General features: G+C 42.3%; 1 protein-coding gene across 1 annotated transcript in view; it reads left to right on the top strand.

Annotated features, from left to right (window-relative positions):
• RBM20 (RNA binding motif protein 20) overlaps positions 1-25025 on the top strand; it is a 165497-nt gene that overhangs the window by 129486 nt on the left and 10986 nt on the right. Inside the window, exons 2-10 of the mRNA XM_077822517.1 lie at positions 5081-6284; positions 7206-7267; positions 7430-7521; positions 7889-7986; positions 15860-16003; positions 17486-17617; positions 19604-19683; positions 20704-21394; positions 24725-24823. Of these exons, the coding sequence (XP_077678643.1) occupies positions 5081-6284; positions 7206-7267; positions 7430-7521; positions 7889-7986; positions 15860-16003; positions 17486-17617; positions 19604-19683; positions 20704-21394; positions 24725-24823 (2602 nt within the window). The remainder of the gene's footprint in view (positions 1-5080; positions 6285-7205; positions 7268-7429; positions 7522-7888; positions 7987-15859; positions 16004-17485; positions 17618-19603; positions 19684-20703; positions 21395-24724; positions 24824-25025) is intronic.

Here is a 25025-nt window from a genome sequence, read left to right as displayed (position 1 = left end):
TCCAAAATCTCAAAGAATTATAAGTGGAACTACAAGCCCTTCAAGTTTTTATTTTAAGACTACTAGGCAATGCGTCTTTATGCTCATAAAGCAGTTTTAAAAAGGGTTTTATTGCTTTGACAGTATACAGGATGGACTAGCAGCTAAGAAATGACACTGTTTTGATTTTAGTGAATCCCACATAGCATAACATAAGAATATTCCAGATGCCAGCTACATAATATATCTTTCATAGTATGTAATTAGGCGTAATAGTGTGTCTAATTTTCAGGTGGTAATAACAACGTTTGCTAGTTTTCTACCACTTCACTGCATGTTAAAGCAATACAGTTTTGCTAATTGTGGCCTTGATTTTTGTAATGTAATGAGCAACCTCATATCCTGTTAACATCCGCTTGGGATTTGTGGGTGCTTAGCCTCTCACGGGATTGGGTTTGTTTGTATGCACATGTAATATTTTGACCATGCTTGCAAAGTAACTTCCTTTTGCAAACGAATCTGGAGTAAACACTACCATAAAATCAGGTCAGATAATGAGCAATAGAAAGTAAAACCACCATAAGATAAAACAAAAGGCACTACAAATCTGAAGTCTGCTGATATGCGTTTATTCTACTGGCAGGGAATTCTGTTGTTGCATAATAAAATACTTGTCCAACCTCTGTTTGATATCCCTGGAGACAGATGTGCCCTGCAGTTGCTAATGGACATTTAACGTTAAATATGAAACCCATTCATTTTCTTTTAGTTGTACTTTAGATTGAACCAGATATTTTATTAATTTGTGTTTTTACAATGTCACATACTGACAAGCCATCAAAATTAATTACATCTTTATAAATCAGCCAATTATTAACAGCAAATGTTGCATTGTAGTTGATGGTTAGTTCTTGCTTTGAAATTGAAACTTAATATATTTTTATAGGACAGATAAAATGAGTCTTGGACAGGATTCCTCTTATTCAACAGCTTAGCATCTTGCGTAATAGCTGAAAGGATGAGCAGCCATTTGAAATGTGTTGATTATCTGTGGTATGCAGGGTGGTTGTTTCCCTGTCAGTCCCAGGATATTAGAGAGGCAAAGTCAGTGACGTAGCATTTTTTATCTCGGAAGCTTGTCCCTCTCACCCACAGAAGTTGGTCCAATAAAAGATATTACCTCACCCACCTGAATTATCTGTGGTGTTTGATAGCAGAAGCCTCTGGCAAGGAAAAGAGGGTGACATGACAGAGGTGGAAAATAGATGCAACCACTGCTCTGCTGTGGGCCTGTAAGGGGAAGTCTAGTCCTCAGCAAGCATCCCAGCTCAGGTCAACAGGCGTGGGTTAGCGGGATCAGAGCTAGCTCTCTAAAAATAGCTGTGGAGACAGCACTTTGAAATTGCGGCTTGGGCTGGGGCTGAGGCTTGGAAGCCCACCCCTATGCCTAGGCTTCAGAACCCAAGCTGCCACGTCAAAGCGTTGTCTAGATAACAATTTTTAGAGAGCCACTGTGAGCTCTGCCAGCCCAAGTCTGTTGACTCTAAGGATCCTAAGGGCTAAGCTCTGTCCAGACCAGGGCTTGCACTGCTTATAGAGGGAGTGTGGCCAGAGGATACCATCTTATGCACATCCACTGAGCAGTCTCCTCCAGAGATTGTGCATATCTCCTGGAAGGACACAGGATGGTCGTTATAGGCAGAGGTGATGGTTTGTGGTTTTGTTTTTAAGCGTCTGCAAAAACAGTTCAGCTCTTTCCAAGAAGAAACTTAGGGGAAAATGCATTGTTTGGCCGGTGTTTTAAAATTCGCACAACTGTCTGTCTAGTGCTTCCGTGTTTCAGAGCAAGGATGTGAAATGTAGCAGGTGGGTTACCTTGGAGTCAGAGAGAAGACTTGTGCTGCACCCATGAAAATCCTGAGCATGCTCCACTGTGGGAGCTGAGCAGAACTTTTCCTGCAATTGCTTCTTCTCCCTGTTAAGAGCCATTCTGGTGCTGGGCACAAGAACTGAAAGCAGTGAGACTGTCCTGTACTCTCAGTTCTCCCGCTGCTTGATCCCAGGCAATGTGGTGTCTTTATAAAACTAGTGATTGTGTAGCTAAAGTGCATCACAATGCATATGTACAATGGGGCAGAATTAACATTGTACAAGCAATCTTAATTCTGACCTTTCCTAACTTTTGAGTGCTTGACTATTCAACCTTAACATTATTTTAATGTAGGTTTTTGTGTGTAATTTATATCCTTACTCAGTTATTCAATTAACACCATATTGCCCTTTGTTCAGTGTGGTATTTAGCTTTCTTTTTATTGATTTTTTTTTTATTATGTGTAGCTAATCTGTGTGGGAACATAACGTTCCTCTACATATTCTCCCTCCAACCTTCTCTCCGGGCTGTTCCCTTTATGCTTTTTTTTTTCATACTGCCCTTACATTTGGATGAGCCTCCAATTCAAGTTCATCAAGTACCCTTCTTTCCCACCCTCGCAACTCTCCTGAAGGCTCCCTTGGACCGTGAAGCATTCCAGCTCTGAATAACACACTCCACTGTAGCCCTAGTCCTGAAAGCTGTTAAGCACATGCATAAGCGTACTCACATTAGGAGTCCCATTCAAGTTATTTAAACAGGGGTATATGTTGAACATTAGCTGGGGTGAAAATCACGTAGACCTTGATTTTGATCTGGTGAGATTGTAGAATTATTTGATACCTTGCGATTAAAATGTGCAGACTTTACAAAATTGTGTGTGTGTGTGTGAGAGAGAGAGAGAGTGACTGACCGACTCCCTAGGACCGCACAGCTATTTCAAGGGAGAGGGGTTGTCTGAGCATCTGTTCATCCTGGCTCTGACTGTAGCTTCCCCTCCTGACTTTGGCAGGCCACTTGACTTTCCTGCCCCAGTTTTCCCATCTGTAAAATAGGGACAATCCTTACCCACCAGATAGTCTGTTTGTAAAGCAGTTTATACAGGAAATCTATATAAGTGTGAACTGTTGTCTGCTTTCATTTCCACAGCTTTGTTGTGGGTGAAGCCCTTTTAGACTGACTTTGGGGAAGACTGCAGGCACTGTCTTTCTCATTCTCCTCCACAGTGCAGTCATGGGGAACTATTCACCTCCTCGTGTTAAATCTCTGCTTTCCCAGCTTCCAAGTGGATCTCTCCGAGGGACAATTGCCATTGCCAGAGGATGCCATTTTGGTTTCATTTGGGGTCTGTAAACCATGATGGTACCTCTTGAACAGGGTTTGTCTCAATGGGTTTTGGTTGTTTCAAGGGGTTTTTTTAAACTATTTTTTGTAACCAGTACGGGAAGAATAGGTGGCTCGGGGGGTAGTGATGGGGACAATAATGTCCCTGCTAGAATACTGGGTTGAATCTAGGCTCATTGGTGACCATAAGAACATAGGATTGGAAGGGACCTTCTGGGTCATCGAGTCCACTCCATTGTTATTGCGGGAACCATGTCATATAATCCCAACCATACATTTATCAAGCTCTATCTTAAAGCCAGTTAGGTGTCTTGCCCCCACAACTCCTACTGGGGAGGCTCCCTCCTCTGATAGGTAGAAACCTTCTTCTAACTTACAGCCTAACTGTACTCATGGCCAAAAGCTCTTACCTTGGGGCTCTTGGGGGCTTGAGATAGACTGAGTTAGTAGTCTTGGTCCACCTCCTAATGAACACATGCCCAGGTCACAAAAAAACCATCATAAATGGTGCTGCCTCAGCAGAGAGGGCAAGGATTGAATGGGTTATGGCGAGGAAATTATTTTGTCTCAACCCGGGCAGATTTTTTTTTTTTGAGGTTGAGATGGATGCAAATTTTTGGTACAGTCTGGGAAAGCTTGCACTGCTGCTGTGAATATAAATGCAATACAGGTTGGTCCAGTAAAAGATATTACCTCACCCACCTTGTGTGTCAGATATAAATCCAGTCACGAGTCCTACAAATACTTTAAATGAACGAAGGGCCCGATCTAAAACCCACTGAAGTCAATGAGAGTCTTTCCATTGAGTTTAGTGGGCTTCAGATCAGATTAGGGTTGCCAGGTGTCCGGTTTTTGACCGGAACGCCCAGTCGAAAAGGGACCCTGGCGGATCCGGTCAGCACAGCTGACCGGGCTGTCAAAAGTCTGGTCGGTGGTGCAATGGGGCTCCTGGGACTAATGCGGGCTCCCTGCTGGCGCCGGCTCCACATAGCTTCTGGGAAGCAGCGACATGTCCTCTGGCCCCTAGACCAGAGAGGCTCTGCACGCTTCCCCTGCCCTGAGCGCCGGCTCTGCAGCTCTCATTGGCTGGGAACCAAGATGCATGCGGGCAAGGGCAGTGCACAAAGCCTCCCTGGCCGCCCCTGCGGCTAGGGGCCAGAGGACATGTCACTGCTTCCGGGAGCCGCCTCAGGTAAGTGCCATCCGGAGCCCACCCAGAACCCCCTGCCCCAGCCCAGAGCTTCCTCCTGCACCCTAACTCGCTCCCAGAGCCTGCACCCCACACCCCCTCCCGCACCCCAACTCCCTGCCTCAGCCTTGAGCCCCCCCCCACACTCCAAACCCCTCATCCCTGGCCCCGCCCCAGAGCAAACACTCCCAGATGGAGCCCTCACCCCACCCCCTGCACCCCAACCCTCTGCCCCAGCCCGGAGCCCGAGCCTGCACCCCCAGCCAGAGCCCTCACCCCCTCCCTCACCCATCCAGTGAAAATGAGCAAGTGAGTGAGGGTGGGTGAGAGCGAGTGATGGAAAGAAGTGGGATGGAGTGAGTGGGGGTTGGGCCTCAGAGAGGGTGGGGTAGTGGGCGGGGCAAGGGTGTTCGGTTTTCTGCAATCAGAAAGTTGGCAACCCTAGTAGATCAGACTCTAGATAAACGTGGCGTTTTTTTCCATCTTTGCACCACTGATCTCCCTAATGATATTTTAATTGAAATGAATATGGCACTAGACACTTAAGAGAGATGGCTTACTGCTGTGTCATAAACCACCATCTCGCCCGCCACAAGTTTAGAAAATGTAGCTTCTTAGCTCAGGTCCCATTATGGTAAGAAGGGGCTGCTGTCAACTTTTAGATTAATTTAACAAAACCGTCTCCTGTTCCTTTTCAGTGCGGCCAAGCTTCTGGACAAAAATCCATTCTCTGTCAGCACTCCAAATCCGCTGCTTCCTTCTCCCACAAGTCTTCAGCTCGCTCAGCTACAAGCCCAGCTAACCCTGCACAGGCTAAAATTGGCTCAGACAGCAGTCACCAGCAACACAGCAGCTGCAACGGTTCTGAATCAAGTTCTCTCCAAAGTGGCCATGTCTCAGCCGCTGTTTAATCAATTAAGACATCCGTCCATGATTAACACGCCCCAGGCCCATGCCGGAGGACCTCAGCAAGGACCTGTGATCGCCAATACTAGATTTCCATCTAGTGGAATACCTTTTCCAGCACAGAATCCAGCTTTAGCGGTACCAGGAGGAAGCATGGGGCCAGTTGGGAACATGCAGAATCAAAACACAAATGCTATTGTCATGCACCCCTTTGGAGGTGTAATGTCTCAGACGTCCAGCCAACCAGCTGTAGTTATGAGTCTAAATAAGGCAGGCCACTCGTCTGCTGCAGGAGGATTTTATGACTACAATAAACAAAATGTCTCTGCCCCTCAAGTATACACAGCTGACGTAGGCCAGGGCAGTCAGCACAGCTTCATGACCAGTGGGTCTCACTCAGTCTCCTCCTCCTCAGGAGGGGTACCCTATGAGGGTCATTTTGGTCCTTCCGGCCAACTAAAACACGACAGTCAGCCTGGATTTCAGAAAGACTTCTATGGTCCCAATTCTAAAGGACAACATCCAACGGGAATACAATCTTTGGGTTTTTCTGGTGAGCCACAGATGAGTGCTCATCAAACTGTGAGTCAGAAAGGAGAAGCAGGCCCTGGGGTACATAATGCAGGTGCAAATAGCCAGTGGGAAAATGCTTCTAATTTCTCCAGCCAGAACAAGCCTGACCTCATGGTCAGTGGCAACTTGTGGCCATCCACAGGTCAGCAGTATGAAATAAGAAATGAACTCTACAACCCTGAGGAACCGACACCTGACACAAAGTTTGGTGCTGGGACTACACTTCCTTTCCACAGACTTAACAATAGTAAACCAAGTTTCAGTAGTTCCCGAATGAGGCAGAATGAGGAGTTGACTGCAAACACATCTGACTTGTCAACGAGATCTCTTCAGCCTCATGAGCTAAATGACTTTCATGGCATAGCCCCTCTTCACTTCCCACACATCTGCACAATGTGTGACAGAAAAATCTTTGATCTAAAGGTAAGTGATTCTAATGCGTTAAGAGGTGATTCTACTCTGCAAAGTGATTCAATTAAATTCATCTTGTGGAGCTCTCTGTACAGATTGTCTCACTAATATCATATCAAACTTGCTTGCTTTACAAGTAAAATTGACTATGTTGGCTTTTAAATACCAGTCCCGCAAACTCTAACTAGTCTCTGAAAGTCAAGCTGGGTCCTTTCCTCCTTGTGCATCATCACTAGTAATACAGATTCTGCAAGCAAACGTATGCTAGCTGTGTAACCCCCTTCGACCTTGAGTGGAGTTACCTGGGTGTAACTGAGGACATAATTTTGTAGGACTGCCTGGAGGACAACAGTTCTGTTTTGAGCCAACTTTTTGAGGTCTTGACATTTGCTTTTGCTTCACGCTGGAACAAAACCAGAACATTTTTATGAGCAGGGTCGCAGTTGCCCAAGATGCTGAGAACCTTCAAATGTTATGGACACTAATGGAATTTGATGGTACTGAACATCTGGCAGGATGAGGCCTTCAGCTACATTAACTTAACTGATTTAATACTCATAAACTTAATTGTTTGAGAAAAGTCATGCATAGAAGATTTTCGGGAGCTGGAGTCTTTTTAACATCCATTTATAGTATTTTACTTACAAGTTGTGAATTGATGTCAGAGTGGAATGAAAATCCATGTAGAACTAGAATCATTCCATTTAGTACCCTTCTTATACAGTAAGCCTTTGTATTCTTCCTTACCTCATGAATCACACCTCAGATTCTCTTGCCAAGTTTTTTCCATGAACTATAAAGTTAAATATAGTTAAACTATAAAGTTAAACTATAAAGTTAAATTATTTCATATACTAGTATATGAAATAAGCTGATTTCAAAAACAGCCTCTATTATACATTTATCTGTCATGTCCTGTTTATTTCAACATAGGACTGGGATCAGCACATTAAAGGAAATCTTCACATCCAAAAATGTATGGTTTTCTCAGAAAAGTAAGTACTGTTTCAGAGATCTTGGGCCAAATTCATGCTGATGTAACATCACTAACTTCAATAGATTTATACCAGGATTGAATCTGGGCCTCTGAAATTTTGACATATTGTGTTTTGTTATATTCCTGCTTCTTGAAGTAAAGCTCTGTTTTCCCTTTTCAGCACTGGCATCCAATGCACGTTAAGTTCAGCAGAGGCAGCGTTGCATTCATCTCCAAATAGCACATCAGTTTTCAACCCTTCTGGCATCGAAGGTGCGTTGTTTAAATATTCATTAATAATGAGTATTCAAATTAAAATGAAAAAGAAAGTAATTTTATAATGAACACTTTTTTTTTTTTTTTGGTAAAATTTCATCCTAAGTGGTCCCTTTTTAAGCTTTCTGTGCTAGGAGTTTATGGAAGAACTAAAGCCAAGAAAGCAAGATTGTACCTTAAAGTATGAATTTGTTTTTCTTTTCATTAGTGTTTTTTGCTGTAGTATCGAGCAATCTGTAGTTCTGTGTAAAGCGTGAATAATTCTGATTTATTTAGAAGTGGTCTTTTTTAATTAGACACATACATACAGTTAATACAAGTCAAGGTTTTCACTCTGTGTGTGTGTGTATAATCCATTATTTAGATTACCCATCGAATGCTGGTTCATCTTATGCCACTGTGTCAACAAGATCCTTTGGTCAGCCAGGTCCTACATTTTCTTCTCCTACATCTGGAGTAAAAGTGAGTATAATAAGCCAAATCTCTTCTTCCTTGATTTAATTGTAGAAACAGACTATACTTACTCAAATCAACAATGAACTAATTTTAAGGTCCCTTTTGGATAAGCAACTACAATTTCAGATCTTTATTCAAATTCACCTGTACCTCCTACATGTTTCTGGTCTTGGTTGAGTTGGGACTTTCTTACACAACTATGGTTATTTTTGTTGTGTGCCCCAGTTGAAGCCTGGAGTGAATGAATCAGAATGGTTTTCTGAATGTTTTCAAACCCCAAAGAGGTTCAGGTCCAGTTTGAGTTTGGGATGAAGATCTGAGTTAATTCTTACCTTATTCAAAATGTTTCACCCATCCCTATGAGCAACATCTAATCCTTTTGATACAGTACTTTCTAGTAGTGGTGTTCAACCCTCCCCACACTGGGACACTCCCTTAGTTAGGAGTATGGGATGGGCAGGATGGGTGCAAGTCCCTGACACCTGTTCACTTCCCCTCCCCCCCCCCCAACAATGGTCACAGCCCCCAGTTTGAGAACATGTGCTCTATAGGACTAGTTTTCTGTTAGTTAAACTTTCTGTGCTACTTGCTTGAGCTAGTGCCATTAGTAATGTTTCAGCAAGTTCACATCCCTGTTCACCCTTCCATGATTTCACACTGTAACTCTTCCTGCATTCATCGTTCCTCTCACATGCCAAAAATATTCCCCTATTACAGTCTCACCCGGGTCACCTCAACTTTTATCCAAGTGGATAGAAAATTGCAAATGTTAAATACAAATAAAAGCTAAGGTTAAAATTGATTCTTAAATTTAAAAGGGCTAATAATAATAATAAAAATATAAAGAGATGGGAGTTAAAGTTGAAACATAGAAAAGTTAGGGTGAAAAATAGGGAAGTCAAAGATTCACTTTGAGTTGTGCTATAATATAAATAATATCCAGATGTGTTTTTATGTGCAGCTTGTTATGCACTAGTCTACTGAGCTTGTGTCAAAAGCATCTTGGAAACCCAAGCTGATTCTGTTCCCATCTCACTCCTATTTGCTTTGAGTTATCACCTTCAGAAACGTCACCCTGTTTGTTTTAATATGGTCATTCTTCTTCTGTGCTCTCGTTTTGCTCATGCCAGGGATGTTCAGAGATTCACAGATGATAAAACTAGAAGGGACCACTGTGATCATCTTGTCTGACCTCCTGTATAACACAGGCCATAGGACTGCCCTGAATTAATACCTGTTTGAACTAGAGCATATCTTTTAGAAAAAACTTCCAATCATGATTTAAAAGTTATCAGTGATGGAGAATCCACCACAAACCTGGGTAAGTTGTCCCAATGGTTAATTACTCTCACTGTTAAATTTGTGCCTTATTTCCAGTCTGGTTTTGTCTAGCTTCAGCTTCTATCCATTGAATCGTGTTATACCATTGTCTACTAGATAGAAAAGGCCACTTTCAAATTTTTGTTCTGTCTGTAGGTACTTATAGACTCTGATCAAGTCATCCTTTAACCGTCTCTAAACTTCCTTAAGTCCCCTTTGAGTCCGGGATGAAGATTTGAGTTAGTTCCTACCTTATTCAGAGTGTTTCACTCATCCCATGTTTTCTTTTAATCATTCTCATGGCTATTCCCTTACCCCTCTCCAATTATCAACATCCTTCTTGAATTGTAAACACCAGAATTGAACACAGTGTTCCAGTAGAAATCACACCAGTGCCAAATACAAAGGTAATATCACCTTCCTATTACTACTCAAGATTCCTCTGTTTATGCATCCAAGTATCGTGTGAGTCCTTTTGGCCACAGCACTGCACTGCAAGCTCATGTTCAGCTGTTTATCTAACATAACCCGCAAGTGAATCACTGCTTACTAGAATAGAACCCCCACCCTTCCTGTAAGTATGGCCTACTTTCTTTGAGCATAGACGTACAACTTCACATTTGGCCCTATTAGAATGTATATTGTTTGCTTGCACCTGGCTTACTAAGCCATCCAGGTCACTCTGTATGAGTGACCTGTCCTCTTCATTATTTATCATGCCCCCAATCCTTGTGCCATCTGCAGACTTTATTGGTGGTGGTTTTGTTTTCTTCCAGGTCACTGATAAAAATGTTAAAATAGTGTAGGGCCAAGAACTAATCCCTGAAGGATCCCACTAGAAACACACCCTCTTGATGATGAAGATTCCCAATTTATAATTACATTTTGAGATCTGTCAATTAGCAAGTTTTTAATCCATTTAATGTGTGCCATAGTAATTTTGTATCATTCTAGTTTTTTTTAATCAAAATGCCATGTGGTACCAAGTCAAATGCCTTTCAGGAGTCTGAGTATATTACATCAGCACTATGTTTTTTAATCAACCAAATTTGTAATCTCATCAAAAAAAGATATATCAAGTTAATCTGACAGGATCTAGTTTCCATAAACCTATGTTGAGTGGCATTAACTATATTGCCCTTCTTTATCACTTTTTTCTTGAGTCAACTGTTCATTATTTTTCCTGGGATTGATGTCAAGCTGACAGGCCTATAATTACCCAGCTCATCCTGTTTACCTTTTTAAAATATTGGCACAACATTAGCAAGCTTTGAGTTTTATAGATTCATAGACTCTAAGGCCAGAAGGTCCCACTCTGATCATCTAGTCCATGTCAGTTATCTCTGCGCACATCACAGATCCTATTACACGCTCAATAGCCAAACGCTCATTAGTGTTGTTTAACTGCCCAAATATAAACAAAAGCTAGGGGGCTGATCCTTGTACCTCCAAGCTCTGCCTCGTCAATTTGGCGTCCCCCTGTTTTCTGAACTGGGAGAGAGGCTTTCACTATTTGCAGTAGGCCGTCTTGGCCCACCTTACATTTATAACAATCCAGTTTTGTCACAGTCCCAGCATTTAACTGAACTGTTTCCATTCATTTTTGCATTATTATTGCCCATCTCCCTCTTTTACAAACCAAATTTATCATTTGTTCCAGTCGTTCCATACGGTCACAAGACAGGTTTGAATCCTTTCTTTCATCATACGTATCAGACACAGAACTGTAATTTACAGGGCTCATGATGCTCAGCTTCCGTCTTCCTCACCAGCAGCTGCTTCCTCTTCTGGTGAATTGCTACCTGAAAAAAATTCAAGTTCTGTAGCAATTTCCACAGCCTCTCGGAGTGTCTTTGGCCTCCTTTTGCTGATCTTGATCTGCAAGTCCAGCTGAGCAGCTGTAGATTGGCTCATTGCCAGTCTATCCTGGAAGGCCTTGGCAGTATCCAGATAGGTCAGGAATACAGGTTCTCTGCCAGTTCAGATGGGGTTTCTTCTTTCCCCTCTCCTTCTAGCTCTGTAGCTGTGCCATGGCCAGCTTAAATTAATGGCTAGCTCCAAACCGCATGTCAAAGGCCTGTATTAGGTCTGGATAACTCCATCTCTTTTCGGGGAGTAAATTCTGCAGCACCATCAGAGGTCACCCAAGTTGGCTGCTTGTAAGCCCCCTTTCTCTCTTCCTTCCAAGCCATTCGTTTGAGCTGTAATGTTGACTTGAGCCAAATAAGCCTCCCAGAGAGTTTTTTCCCTTTAGCATTATTTGAGCTGGGGGTACATTTGCACTCCAGCCCCGGAGCACCCATGGAGTCAGCACATATGGTTATGTTAACTGAAGGATACATTCACACCTATCAACCTCCATGGGGTTTTAATCCAACCATGACAACATTTCACCGAGCCCTGAGCAAAGTCCAAGGACAGCACCCTACTAAGAATCTTTCCCTTTTCCAGGAGCTGGGGACAAGGGTTGGCTTCTTACCTGAGAATTGCCCCGATCAGTGAGGAACGTACATATTAGTCCATAGCTCATAGATGTAGCCTGTTGGCTGCTAGGACTTGGAAATATAAATAGAGATACAAGCATGGGTATGTGGATGTCTTTGTGTGGGTGGGTTGGGTGAGAGATATTGATGGGATAAATTTAAAAAGAAGAGAAATACAATGATGAGAGAGATTTGAGAGGAAGAAAGGAGAGATGAATACAGCATAAGGTAGGAACTTGCACTTATAATGTAGGGAAAAGGAAAGAAAGATGATAAGATGGAGGGGGAAAGGAAAAGAGTAGAACTAGTCCAAAATTTTCTTTCATGTTTTCATGATGCACAAAATCGACATTTCCTACAGGAACATGTCTATTTTGCTGAAATTTCAATATTGAAATAAAATGTTTTGGCCTGAGCTCCCACAGTATGTCTGAGAGCTATATTTCAGGTTCTCCCTTATGTGTTGGGCTTCTTGGCCAGACTACTTTTCCATGATGCATTGTGATCTTCCACCCCCAGCCCCCAACAAGCTGCAGCTGTGCATCATGCGAGATGTCATCTGGCTGGGAAGACCGGCCCAATGAGGACAATGGGGGAACGAAGTACCCAAACTACAATTTCCAGGAGGCACTGTGGTAGGGCAGGTGGATGCAGTTCAACATCAAACAGATATGAAACAAAACATTTTGGCATTTCAAAAAAAATTTTGGTGAAGGGTTTTGGCATTTTGTCCTTTTTTGTCCTGATTTGAGATGGGGGGAAAAATGAAATATCAAAATTTCCCTTGGGACAGAAATTTCTATTTCTGATCAGCTGTCAGAGACAGGAAAGCAGTGCTGAAAAAATTCCAGTGGGAAAGTCCTCATGATCAATTATAGGAAGGATAGAGAAAGTATAGAGTGAAGCTAAGAAATGAAAAGAGATATAATAAACATACAGGAGAAGTGTTTAATGCTGGTGAAATAGCATTTGGCTAGTACTGTTTGAATTTCACAGGTATGCATCAAATAATTTATTCAACAAATTTGTCATGGTATTTGACCAGATCTATAGGTTAATTACATGTAGAAATGGATTGTAAAGAAAGTTGATTGAAAATGCTGCTGAAAACCATACCTAATCAACAGTACACAGCTGTTTCTTTAAATTGTAGGGTATGGATTTGGCATGCATGACAGAACAGGTATTTTTCATCCTCATTGGCTGAATTTATCCTCAAACTAGTAGGAGAGGGAAATCCTTCAAGCCCTGTACATTCTCAGTATACCATCTGCTAACAGTAATAAGAAAAAAATAATTTCACAATAATATCTTTGTTTATATGAATGCTGACTATTGAAGTTTTAAAACAGTGATTGTTGCCTGAATGTTTGAATTGGTAGAAAGTTTTTTACCAAGTTGTGGATTTTAGATACAGAGTTTGGGTTCTGATACTGAGTTCGGGTTCTGAGCCCCATCAAAGCTCAGGTGGACCCATTTCTAGTCCCAACCACACACAACTACAGAGTTCACAGGAATGTAGAATACAAAGCTATCCATCTGCCCACGTTTGCTCGACAAGTTCATGAACCTTCATAACTTTTCAATTAACACAGTCTGCATTCATGACCAGACCCAAACCCTTCTGAGTTTTGCATGGTTTCAAGTTGCAACTTTCCAAAAGCATCACACACAGGGCTATTTTAGTATATCTCTATAGTGACTGTGCCTGCTAAAATGAATATACAGCATCATATTATCCTGAAATGTTGGCAGTGACAACCTGATCATTGGCTTTTAACAAAACAAAACAATTATCAAGGGGTAGAGAGGGGCTCATGAAACCAAAATATCACAGCAACACAGCCCCAGCTCTGTCCTGCCACCAAAGTGCAAGCTTCTCCTCTGTTCCAATGTCAGTTTCAAAGGGAGATCCTGTCACTCAGGGAATGTCTAGACTGCCACCATGGAGTGTGATTTCAGCTGGAGTAGACATACCTAAACTAGCTTTAATCTGCCTAGTTCAGGTCCTAGAGCAGTGAAGCCCTGGCAGCACAGGCTAACCATCTGAGTAATTACCCAGGGTCCCGTGTGGGCTTGTACAGTTCATGCTGAAGCCTATGTGGCTTCACTAGTCTGTAACCAGAGCTAGCTGGATTAAAACTAGCTTGGGTATGTCTGCTCAAACTGCAACCATGCCCCAGGATTGCAGTGTAGATATGCCCTCAATCAGGAATGAGACTTGAGCTTTCCCTAAAACTCTCTGGTAAATCAGAATTGCTGATCTTGAACTGGACCATGCTGAGAGAAGATTGTAAGCTCTTTGGGGAAGGGACTGTTTCTTACTATATACGTGCATGTGTGTGCATAGAGCATCTAGCAGAATGGATGCAGATTAGGGCCTCTAGGCACTAGTGCAATACATATACTCCCAAACTAGAAGGCAATACACCATACCTTTAACATGTCTAAGATTCCAAGACAAATTTCTGGCTGATCGATATGATGCAAGTCTTTTTTATCAATATGTTTCATACAAATAATGCATAAGACCTCAAGCTTTCGAAAAAGCTAGGATACAGGCACTTGACATCCATTTTAGGTTAAACAACATTGGATTATCCCTGAAAATTTAAGGGGAAATATATTTAGATGTTTAAAAATGAATACTTCTCATAGCAGTTTTGGTCCCTTGGGCATGCTTCTACAACATGCTGAGCATACTCAATTTCTGTTCCCTTCAGTGGGAGCTGAGAGTGCTTAGTACCTTGCAGGGTCAGGCCTTTAGTTCTCTGTTTGCTGGAGAGAATATTTGGAACTTGACAATAGTTCAGCTTTCATAATGCAAAAGGATCTGCCTAGAAAAGCCAGGTATTGCAAAGCGAGTGAGTTTGTAAAACGTCTTGATTTTCTTTTCTGTTCTAAAGACAAAGCAATGAGTGACAATGAACAGATTAAAGGAGCTCTCCATTCTGGAGATCCATTGGAAAAAAATAGTTGATTTATTCAAAAAGGTCACAATGTGTTCAATAATTCAATAGTATTATTTGACCAGCACTAGTGGTGAGGTATAGAATCACAATAACACTAATCACAATAACACTTGTCTAGGCAACCTAAAATACAACTAAATAATAAGTAGTGCACTGTACAGTTACTCTTATATTTCATTGTAATGGAAAAGAAAAACAAAACAATGGTAATCGGTTAAAGCATGGATGCAAGGTAATGGGTCAGAGGAGCAAATTGGGCAACATTGACTTTCTAAATTGTAAACTCAGGTGACAAGCCCAACATCTGTGGTGGCTCCAGTGAACTTGATCCTACTAGCTCAATTGCTTTGCACCTTTCTTTGAACTGCGCATTCTAACTGAAGGCAGAGTTACTTCTCTGGGAAAAACCTGCCCTCACCACATAGCAAAGGATGTACTCCAGAGTACATCCCCAGTTATCTCCTGAGTGAGAGGTCTTCCGAGTAGCATTAGCTAGGTTACATTACTTACATCTCTCAACATATCTCGATGCCTCTTTGAACAGGGAGCGTAAAGCCTCTTTTCCACGTATGGGCAACAGGAGACTGCTTTGGAAACTGCCTCTGCATTTCAGAATAGATTTCCACTATCTCGAAGCGATTACCACGCTGTCAGCTTGAAATCTGTGCCAGCCCAATTAGGGAATTCTGTTCGGTGTCTGTGTTCAAAAGGGGCCCCAAAGAGGAAACTCCGCAGTATGTTTCATTGTCATGGTGGAAGGGGGAAGGTTGTAGGTTCTGCAAAATGAAATACATGTGACTCCCCTAAAAGTTAAACAGGGCTCATTTTACTTCCTGTGTGATTCAGTCTAAGTTAGAGGCAGAAGGATTTAAATGCAGCCCATGATTATCCCATTTGTAGTCCCCTCATCTGAACTTATTTCTATCGCGGTATAACGTATTGAGACGTGTTGGGTCTGATGTAAAACTATAAGGTTGAGAACATTTAAAAGGAAGGAAGTATGGTTTTAATTATTGTAGTGCTGATTAGGAAATCTCATTTGTACAAAAACCTACCTAGTTGCTGTATTATCAAACCTTTTGTACACACGTTTATTCCTCTTAGTTCCCACAAAGGAAATCCACCGAAGGCCGAGTAGTACACATCTGCAATCTCCCTGAAGGAAGCTGCACAGAGAATGATGTCATTAATCTTGGACTTCCCTTTGGGAAAGTCACTAATTATATCCTCATGAAATCTACTAATCAGGTATGTTGCCTTTTGTGCCATTAACTGAGATGTATTAATCTTTGTGTAAGGCTGTTTCTTCGTAATAGAAGCTTGAATATGCAAAGTGTGCTATTAAGGTACAAAGGGGTGTTTTTAAAGTGTGATCAGGGTTACAGCCACAGCATCTCTGATTGCCTGTTAACTGGCGAAAATAGGCGAAAACGCTGTATTAAGTGAAACATTTTTGCAGAAATGCTTCTTTATCATTTCAGAAATTGGAATAGTTTTGACTTGTTCTATTACCCTTAGTAGTTCCCTCTGTATTTTCCTAGCGCTATTTATTTTTTCTACTCATCACTGCAGAGCTGATTTAGCTGTGGGAAGAATGCTTTGTATTCTGTTCTGCTTCGTTCATCACCCACTGCTAGCTGAGCACTGGCCACAGAATCTTCATTTTTGGTGATGCGGAAAGCAAAGCACAACCTGGATTTTTAGATCACAGGTTGAGCTCCTCATGCTGGCCGTCAGCAAAATCTCATGTTGTATTTAAATGGAAAACTGATCAAAACTGTATGGAAATAAATCACTGAAGTGGGATATGTCTGATTTTATAGACTTCTCGTAACCCATACTTTAAAATCCAGTAAATTTACATTCATGGGTTTACACTGGCCACTTAAGCTAAAGTCACATCAGAATATATTTTTATTGAAATTGTTATAAACCTGCTTGTTAACATCACTCTGATTTTTAATTCTTTCTGGCTTTTGATGGTGACGGACACGTCTCCTAACTTATCGACATTTGATTTGTCTTGCAAACCAAAGTCTGGATCCTTACTGAGTCTGCAAAATTCAGTTGGAAATCTCAAGAGCAGCACCTCTCACAGCATTTGCCTCCTTTCACCAACTAGCCACGAAGATCGAAGATGACTGAGAAAAGGGGAAGAAAGTGAATTAAGTCTTTCATATACTAAGAAAGATTTATTTAAAGTCATTTTTATTTTTTTGCTAAAGGTGGTTTGTTCGTCTCTGGTTTTAGTAGGGTCTCGTCTTTTGTAATTGACAATTAATTTTCTTTTAAATAAATGGAGACTGATCAAAATACTCACGGTCACAATTTCAGTTCCAAAGCTGAAAAGCTACGTGGCTCTAAGAAAAGGAGTACTTGTGGCACCTTAGAGACTAACCAATTTATTTGAGCATGAGCTTTCGTGAGCTACAGCTCACTTCATCGGATGCATACCGTGGAAACTGCAGCAGACTTTATATACACACAGAGATCATGAAACAATACCTCCTTCCACCCCACTGTCCTGCTGGTAATAGCTTATCTAAAGTGATCATTAAGTTGGGCCTAAGGAAATCTTGTTTCATTGAGCAGGCTATTCTAAACTCCTGTGTTTTACAATTTACTATCACAAATTTCTCTTAAATATTATGAACTAAAGTCGGTGTGCCACATTTTTCTCTTTCATTGCATATTGTCTAGCATCTACCAGCTTCTTCTTTTTTGTGATAGGCCTTTCTCGAAATGGCTTACACTGAGGCTGCACAAGCCATGGTGCAGTACTACCAAGAGAAACCTGCTATGATAAATGAAGACAAGTTACTCATTAGAATGTCTAAAAGATACAAGGAGCTTCAGCTGAAGGTAAACTATAAACAGTGTACTATAACTCTGGAGTTATTGGCACACCCTCAGAAACCCATCTAGAATCCTCTGCTAATCACTGATTTTTACTTACCATAGTAAGAATTTTAAAATGAAATGATGGCAAATAAGTTAACCAACATATGCTAAGAAGCCATGTTTACTTGACCGTTGGCTTTCTTCTTGTATTTGAGTTATTCGCAGAGACTCTACTTAATCTGATTGTCACACCATTAATTCTAAACTCCTTCCCCAGCTGTCTTATTATGGCCAGACATTGGTATTGCTCAGTCAAACGAAAGCCTAATATCCAGCCGTGCACGAAACGTTGCAGACTCCGTGTGGTGGCAAAAATAAGAGGCTACTGTTCTTTCCATCATTCTTCAGCTATGATTTAGTAAATAAGGCTTCACTAATTGTGCCCTGGAGCCATGGTACAATTTCCATGTATAATGATGGTGGCAGCACTGCCTTAAACATTTTCATCAACAGCTTGTTTTCTCTCTCTGCGGATGATCTAACTGAAGCACAGAATTTGTCATGGGGGATCAGAATGCTGAACGATCTATTGAGAGTGTCACTGTACTGATTCCTGTACACTAAGAACTGGACTGAGAAAACCTAATGCATTTTACATATGCCACTAGGGTGACCAGACAGCAAATGTGAAAAATCGGGAGAGGGGGTAGGGGGCAATAAAGCCTATATAAGAAAAAGACCCCAAAATCATGACTGTGCCTATTAAATCGGGACATGTGGTCACCCTATATGCCACCAACATTAAGGGAATAATTACTTTCATGGTGACTAACCTGGGAAGGAACTATAGAGGTGAAAGGCTCCACAGCTCATTACCCACTCCCCTGAGCCACATAGTGTGTGGTTTTATTTCACAATATATAGGCTGAGTTGCGTGTATGCCGTAGCATTGGTGTGGGGGTAGACCAGGGAATAATGAGGGTCCAGTAGTTAGGGCACAAGCCTGGAACTCACATGACCTGGATTCCATTTCCCTGTTCTACCAAAGATGCGCCAGTCTCTGTGTGCCTCAGTTCCCCATCTGTAAAATGGGAAGAATAGTTCCTCCCTACCTCACAGGGTGTTGTGGGGATATATACATTGAAGCTTGTGAGGTGCTCAGATACTATGGTAATGGGGGCCTGGTAAGCATCTAAGGTAGGTGGATGTTGAACGTGAACTGTTCAGAAAACTCTAAACATTTTCAGCAGTTCCAATTGCATGCAGCCTTATGGCTCAGAGGTCCTGACCCTTTCCTTCAGAGGTAGTAAAAGGGATTTTTTTAATCCAGGAAAGGGTGGCTTCTATTGCTATGAACTGCTTTCAGTGCCCACCTGACTATATTGTTCAGCTATTGTTGTTGTTTGTGTTTGAAGAGGTATCCACACTTTGATCTGCTGTAATACATTTTTTATAAATGGTCTTGAAAAAATATCACCTGTTGAAATTTCACTTACAAGCTTTCCTTGCATGTTTTATTTGACGCTCCCATGGCTACACATGTTGTTGTGTGGCCATGCTCCTGAATGGGCTAAGCAGTGAAATTAAATACCACACCAGTCTATTCCTAGGGAGGCAGAAGCATGAATGACACATCTATTTAATTCATGTTTTAGGCTAGTGGCCTGATTTGACTCCTGTTGCATGCAGATTCCTAGCAAATATTCTATAGTGAATGCCCAGCAAAAAGAGACTGTCTAGTGTTCAGATCATATCATATATAAGCCAACAAATATAAAGATACAATGATGTAGTGTAACAGATCACTGTTTTCTATCAGTACAATTTTACTGCATCAGTCACTATGTTACCAACTTTAGAGAGGACTGTAGGAAACACACTATCCGAATATTTTTCACAAGTAGTGTCACGAAATGCTACATGGAATGTCATTTCATAGATGATGTTGCACGTAATATAGCTTGGAGACATATTGGATTCTAAACAGGTATCTTTTGTTTTGTTTAGAAACCAGGTAAAAATGTGGCAGCAATCATCCAGGACATCCATTCTCAAAAGGAAAGAGATATGTACCGTGAAGCCGACAGGTAACTCATCATGATGTCAGCTGAGCGTACTCTGTTTTGATTCAGAGCAATATAGAAAGCAAATTCTGTACATTCCGAATACTGAGCCATTACCTTTGATGATTTGAGGGTTCCTGGATGGTTTGGAAATGGGGGTTTAAATAGCACTGCTGACTGGCAAGCAGGATAATCACTGCATGTCTATTTACTTTTCTTTTTTAATTCTCAATCTCTCATGTTTTGGAAGTCTCTTATATTTCATTTCTACTGCTTGGAAAAAATACAAATGGATACTGTGGTAAATCATAGAGCCTGGGTAATGAAACACAATGACAGATGGAATGATTGTTATGAAAGAAAATGATGTTTTTATTATTAATTACTTATTATTCTGAGCATTGACGACATGCTTGGCATGATGTACAAAACACAAATTAGAAGACATTCTCCTATCATCTAAAGACAGACAGGCTAGATGCACTGGAAGACCCAGAGGAAGGAGTCACATTAAATAAACATTTATTTTTATTTATTTTGCATACTTTCCATGTGTCTCTTTTCTACTGTGTGCATTTATGGGCCGTGCGCTATGAGTGATTCTGTAGGAGAGATAGTCACAAAGTGAAACTACTTTTAATACATGAAAACTCAGGGTGTATGTGCCCCTTTTAATCACCTTAGTGATGTCATGGATGCATAAATGGCCTGTATTAAACATGTCATAGGCTTATAGAAACTGACACCTTGTGACACTCTTAAGGAAAAACACGCATGTTCCTCTCATAACAAATTCTATGTGGATTTTTTGAAAACGCTGTGACCGTTCGTACAGTCCTAACCAGGCTCCAGCAAATGCAAGGGAGCAATACATGTGCAAATGGGCACGTGTGCAAAATCTGTGGGTGCAGTTTTAAAGGTTTGTTTGATTTGGCCCCAGTGTACAAACCCAGTATTCAGTATGGCTGGATACAAACAGGGTAACGATTCCCTAGATTTCCTCCAGACAGAGATGATTAATTGTGTGCTTTTGTTCTGCTGCAGGTATGGGACTGAGAGGCCCCGATCTCGCAGCCCCATAAGCCGCTCTCTGTCACCAAGGTCCCATACCCCAAGCTTTACTTCCTGCAGCTCACCTCGCAGTCCATTGGGTGCCAGCAGGACAGACTGGGGAAATGGAAGAGAGTCATGGGATCAGTCCCCTTACTCCCGAAGAGAGGAAGAAAGAGATGCAGCACTCTGGAGAGAGAACGGGGAAGAGAAAAGGGATAGGACTGACACATGGGTTCACGAGAGAAAACACTATATACGGCAGCTGGATAAGCTAGACTTAGATGGACGGATCGAAGGAGCCAGAGGGCACAGAGAAAAGTACTTAAGGGGTGGTTCACCCAATGCCCTTCATGCTTTACCTGGGTATAAGAGCAGGGAAGATGACTATTACAGAAAAGCATATAAGTCAAAATCTGATCGATACCAAAAGCAGCTGCAGGATGCACCCGTGAAGTCTAAAAGAAAAGAAGAGGCCAGGTTAAGAGAGAGCAAACACTCTCACTGTGAGGACCTAGATAAGGAGGAAGCTTTAGAACAAAGGCCCAACAAGGTATTTGAAGGCTGCAGGCAAAAGCAAAGTGATAGATATAAAATCAAGAAAGCGGACAAAGACCCAGTTGAAGATGCTGCCGCTGTGGCTGAAAGCAGTGACGCGAAGGAAGGCAATGCACCTGAGAACGAGGTAACATGGAGCTTCTTCGGTTAGAATAGGGGACACTACTACATTACAACTTTTCATTTTTATGTGAAAAGTTGTAATGCTGGAGTAATGACTTTTCTAACGGGCGCAGAACTACTGTGACTGTTGTGGAACTAGTCCAAACGTGTCCTCTGTTTGCAATGGAACTGCAGTGATGTTTGCAGGTAAAAGGGATGCATACAAAATGTTTTGTTTTGCTCCCCTTTCAGCTCGCTAGAAACTTTTTTTCTTTTTTTCTATCGATCTGTGATTTATCGAGCAGTCAGCGTGGGAATGACTTTTTACTCTCATGACACCATTTTCGTGGTGTTGTAGGCACAGCAATTGGTAACTTATATTTGTAATTCCCTGCTCGTGACTGTGACAATGAATATTACTAATTTCTCACTCCATGTAATGGCCAGGCAGGGACTCGTTATCCACTCTAGGCCGAAGCAATGAATCGGTATGCACATTACTTCATAGGTTTAAATTCCTTAGCAAATTTCGCTGGTAGGTAAAGTTACAATCTCTGTGGGCTTGATTCTCCGCTTGGATGGAACAGAAAGGAAAAGCTTCAGGGACCCCGTAGCAGCCTCCAAATTCACAGCCCATGCTCCAGGCTGCCCTAACCTATGCCCAGGGCCCTACTAAATTCACTATTCACTTTGGTCAGTTTCGTGGCCACAGGGGTCTTAAAATTGGTCAATTTCACAATTTCAGATCTTTACATCTGAAATTTCAGGTGTTGTAACCATGGGGGTCCTGATCCAACTGATGATTGTGGGGGGGGGTCCCCAAAGCTGTTGAAGGGGGGCTGCAAGATTGCAATAGTCTGCGCTGCCTTCAGAGCCCAAACCCGGGCAGGAGATGCAGGGGGAAGGGCGGAAGCCCTGGAAGTAGGGTGCCCCTGAGCCACAGCAGGAGCTGCGGGGGAACAGCAGCCTCAAGCCCACGTGCCCCGAACCCTGGCAAGAGCTGTGGGGGGTGGCAGTGCGGAGCCCAGCTCTGGGGCTGCTGCAGTGCAGAAGTGAGAGTGTACCACCTTCCCTTCTGCACTGCCTGTGGAGGTGGGTCTGATCTCCGCCCATTAACAACTCTGCAGGGGAAGAAAAAGTTTTGTCCCTCCCCAGCCCAGTTGATTTTGGGGAGATCAGATTTCATCGGGAAGGACTTATTTCACGGCCCATGACATGGTTTTCACAGCCGTGAAATTGGCAGGGCCCCTACATATGTCACTGGCGTAAGATCCTTTACGGAATGTACCCGGCTGGCACAGGAGACAGCCGAGCTGCCACCACCAGATTTCTGCCAGCAGCGCATTCCCCTGCATAGAGGGGATTCTCCAGGGGCTATCTCTGGCTGGTGTAAGGTCACTTTGTGCTGCTTCAGACCAGAAAATCCAGATCATCGGGTTTAATAGAAGTGACAGGTAAACCTGTCCAAGGTGTATTTCAACAGGGGATGGGCTACCTTTCTCATGGCACCAGCCCTCCACAGAACAACCCTTTCATACCGTAGCTCAAGAGTTCAGTAGGCAACTTTGTGAGCAAAAGTTTGTTTTCCCTTATTCATGCACCTGGAGACCTCTCTTGGGGAGCAGTTGCACTTTTAGGGGTGCAACGTACACCGAGCCAGTTTTGAACTCTCATTATTAACACCAAGTGGGGAGAAAAATCCACTTGAACATTCTGTAACTTGCCACATCAACAGAAATGCCATTATGAAGAGCTCCATTGTTCACTCCAGTACCTTGCAGCTTTCTCCCCCAAAAATCACTGACTAAAAGAAGCCTAAGGGAGTTAGGTGCCCACCTCCCATGGGACATCAGTGGGATTTGGGCACATAATTTATTTGAGCTCTTCTGAAAAGTTCCAGCCTTAACTCTTTTTGTTACTTTGACACTAAGTCTGATGACCACATGGCGTACAGTGGTTGGTAACATTACAGCACGGGTGTGTAAGTGTAATGCTGCACAGAATGGAAACAAGTTATTTAAATACATTTACAGCCCATAGTCTTTAATATGGGTAGGTGGTTGGTGTCTCTCGCTGGGGAGCGTTTACTTGAAGAAGCTGCTGGATATCCTGTTTGTGGTTCCCCCGGTGCAATGACTTGAGTTGATCCTGCTGAACTTCAAAATCTGTAGTCAGCTCAGAGCAAGCCTTAGTTGATCTTGCTCTCCTTCCTCATGCAGGGAAAACATGGTGGAAGTCTCCAGGTTTCCGGGTTGTAGCTCAGGAGTCTCTGTAGCAGGCAATGGCTCTGCTACGTCCAATCAATCTGTTTGTCTGCACCAGATTTTTGTCCCCTTTTTCTTTTACTGTGTATTTCAGCATGGCTGAATAATACCTCGGAGCAGGGCTCTCTTTAAGGTGTAGCCCTATGGAGCCAGGCACCCTCCTGACTGGCCCTGTGGCACTCCTTTTGTGGCAGTCTGCAGGGACTGCTAACTTTGATCTAGGCACTTCTGGCTCATGCAGCTGGAGTCTCGGAGGAGTAGAGCGGGAGGAGCCCACATCAAAGCTGTCATTCCTGTGTGTTAGGCATACCTCTGGTCCTGATCCACTGAGCATGTGAGTCGGCTGCAGCTGCTTGGTGTGGATCTTAATCCTTTTGCAGAAGCTGCAGGGGCTCCTACTTTTAACTCTGGAGGTCCTGGGTTCAGTCCCTGGTGACAATCAAGATGATGTGGCTTGATTGTTCTTTTTTGTGATTGCTTTGTGCTTCCTTGGAGAGAAGCTGCAATGCTAGTTGCACACATGTACATAGTCATCTTAAACTAACAGAGTTAGCAATAGACCTTCTGAGAATCTTTGGTTAAGGTCACTCATACTATTAAAGGGACGCCCTCAAGCTTAGAAGACCTCAACTTCCAGCCCATCTAATGTTTTTTTTTAAACACCATATAATGTTGTAGTTTGTTTTTCCAAAATATAAGCCATGCAAGGAACTGCATTCCTGAGCAGTCCTACAAGAACAGATCAATGGGTTGGGGCCCCCTGCTTACACTGCATTCAATCATTATAAACCAGGGTTGGTTGGAAAACCAAAGAAGGAAGATTGGAAATTCATGAATTTCCAATCATTTCCATTTTTTTTTTAATTTCATTTCTTTTTTTTTTTACATTTTCTGTCCAGCTTTGCTAGATAGAAGTCTCCAATCTCTGGGTGTTTCCGCAGAATTCACTTGTACAAATTTGATGAATAAGGAATGGGACCGTGTTGAATGCCTTTGCTCACGAAGACTCAGAATAGAACCATAATGGAAATCTCTCTGTTTAGGATTACTGCTGAGTGTCACTACAGATATACATGTTGTATTTGTTTTAGCTTGGGAAAGAGGCGCATATTACAGAGAAGACCTCACCTTCAGCGAATAAACAGGGAAAAGATTCAGCAGATTCTGTGGAAAGCGCAAGAAAAGAGAAGGTAAGCTGTGTGTTAACTGGGTTTAGTCTCTATTATAAAACGAAGCAACACATGAATTTGTCAGCAAATTTTGCAGACTGAAATATTACACCCCCGTTGAATGCCATTTCTTAGACACTCTGAGGGGATGTCTAAATTATCTTACCTCGTATTGAACTCTGCTTCTATGGATAGCTTTTGCCTGACAGGGTTCTGAGAGGCT

Source organism: Eretmochelys imbricata, chromosome 7 (genome assembly GCF_965152235.1).
Source record: "Eretmochelys imbricata isolate rEreImb1 chromosome 7, rEreImb1.hap1, whole genome shotgun sequence".
Taxonomy (NCBI): Eukaryota; Metazoa; Chordata; order Testudines; family Cheloniidae; genus Eretmochelys; species Eretmochelys imbricata.
Note: the sequence above shows the minus strand (reverse complement) of the source record. Positions and strands in the feature narration are given on the sequence as shown.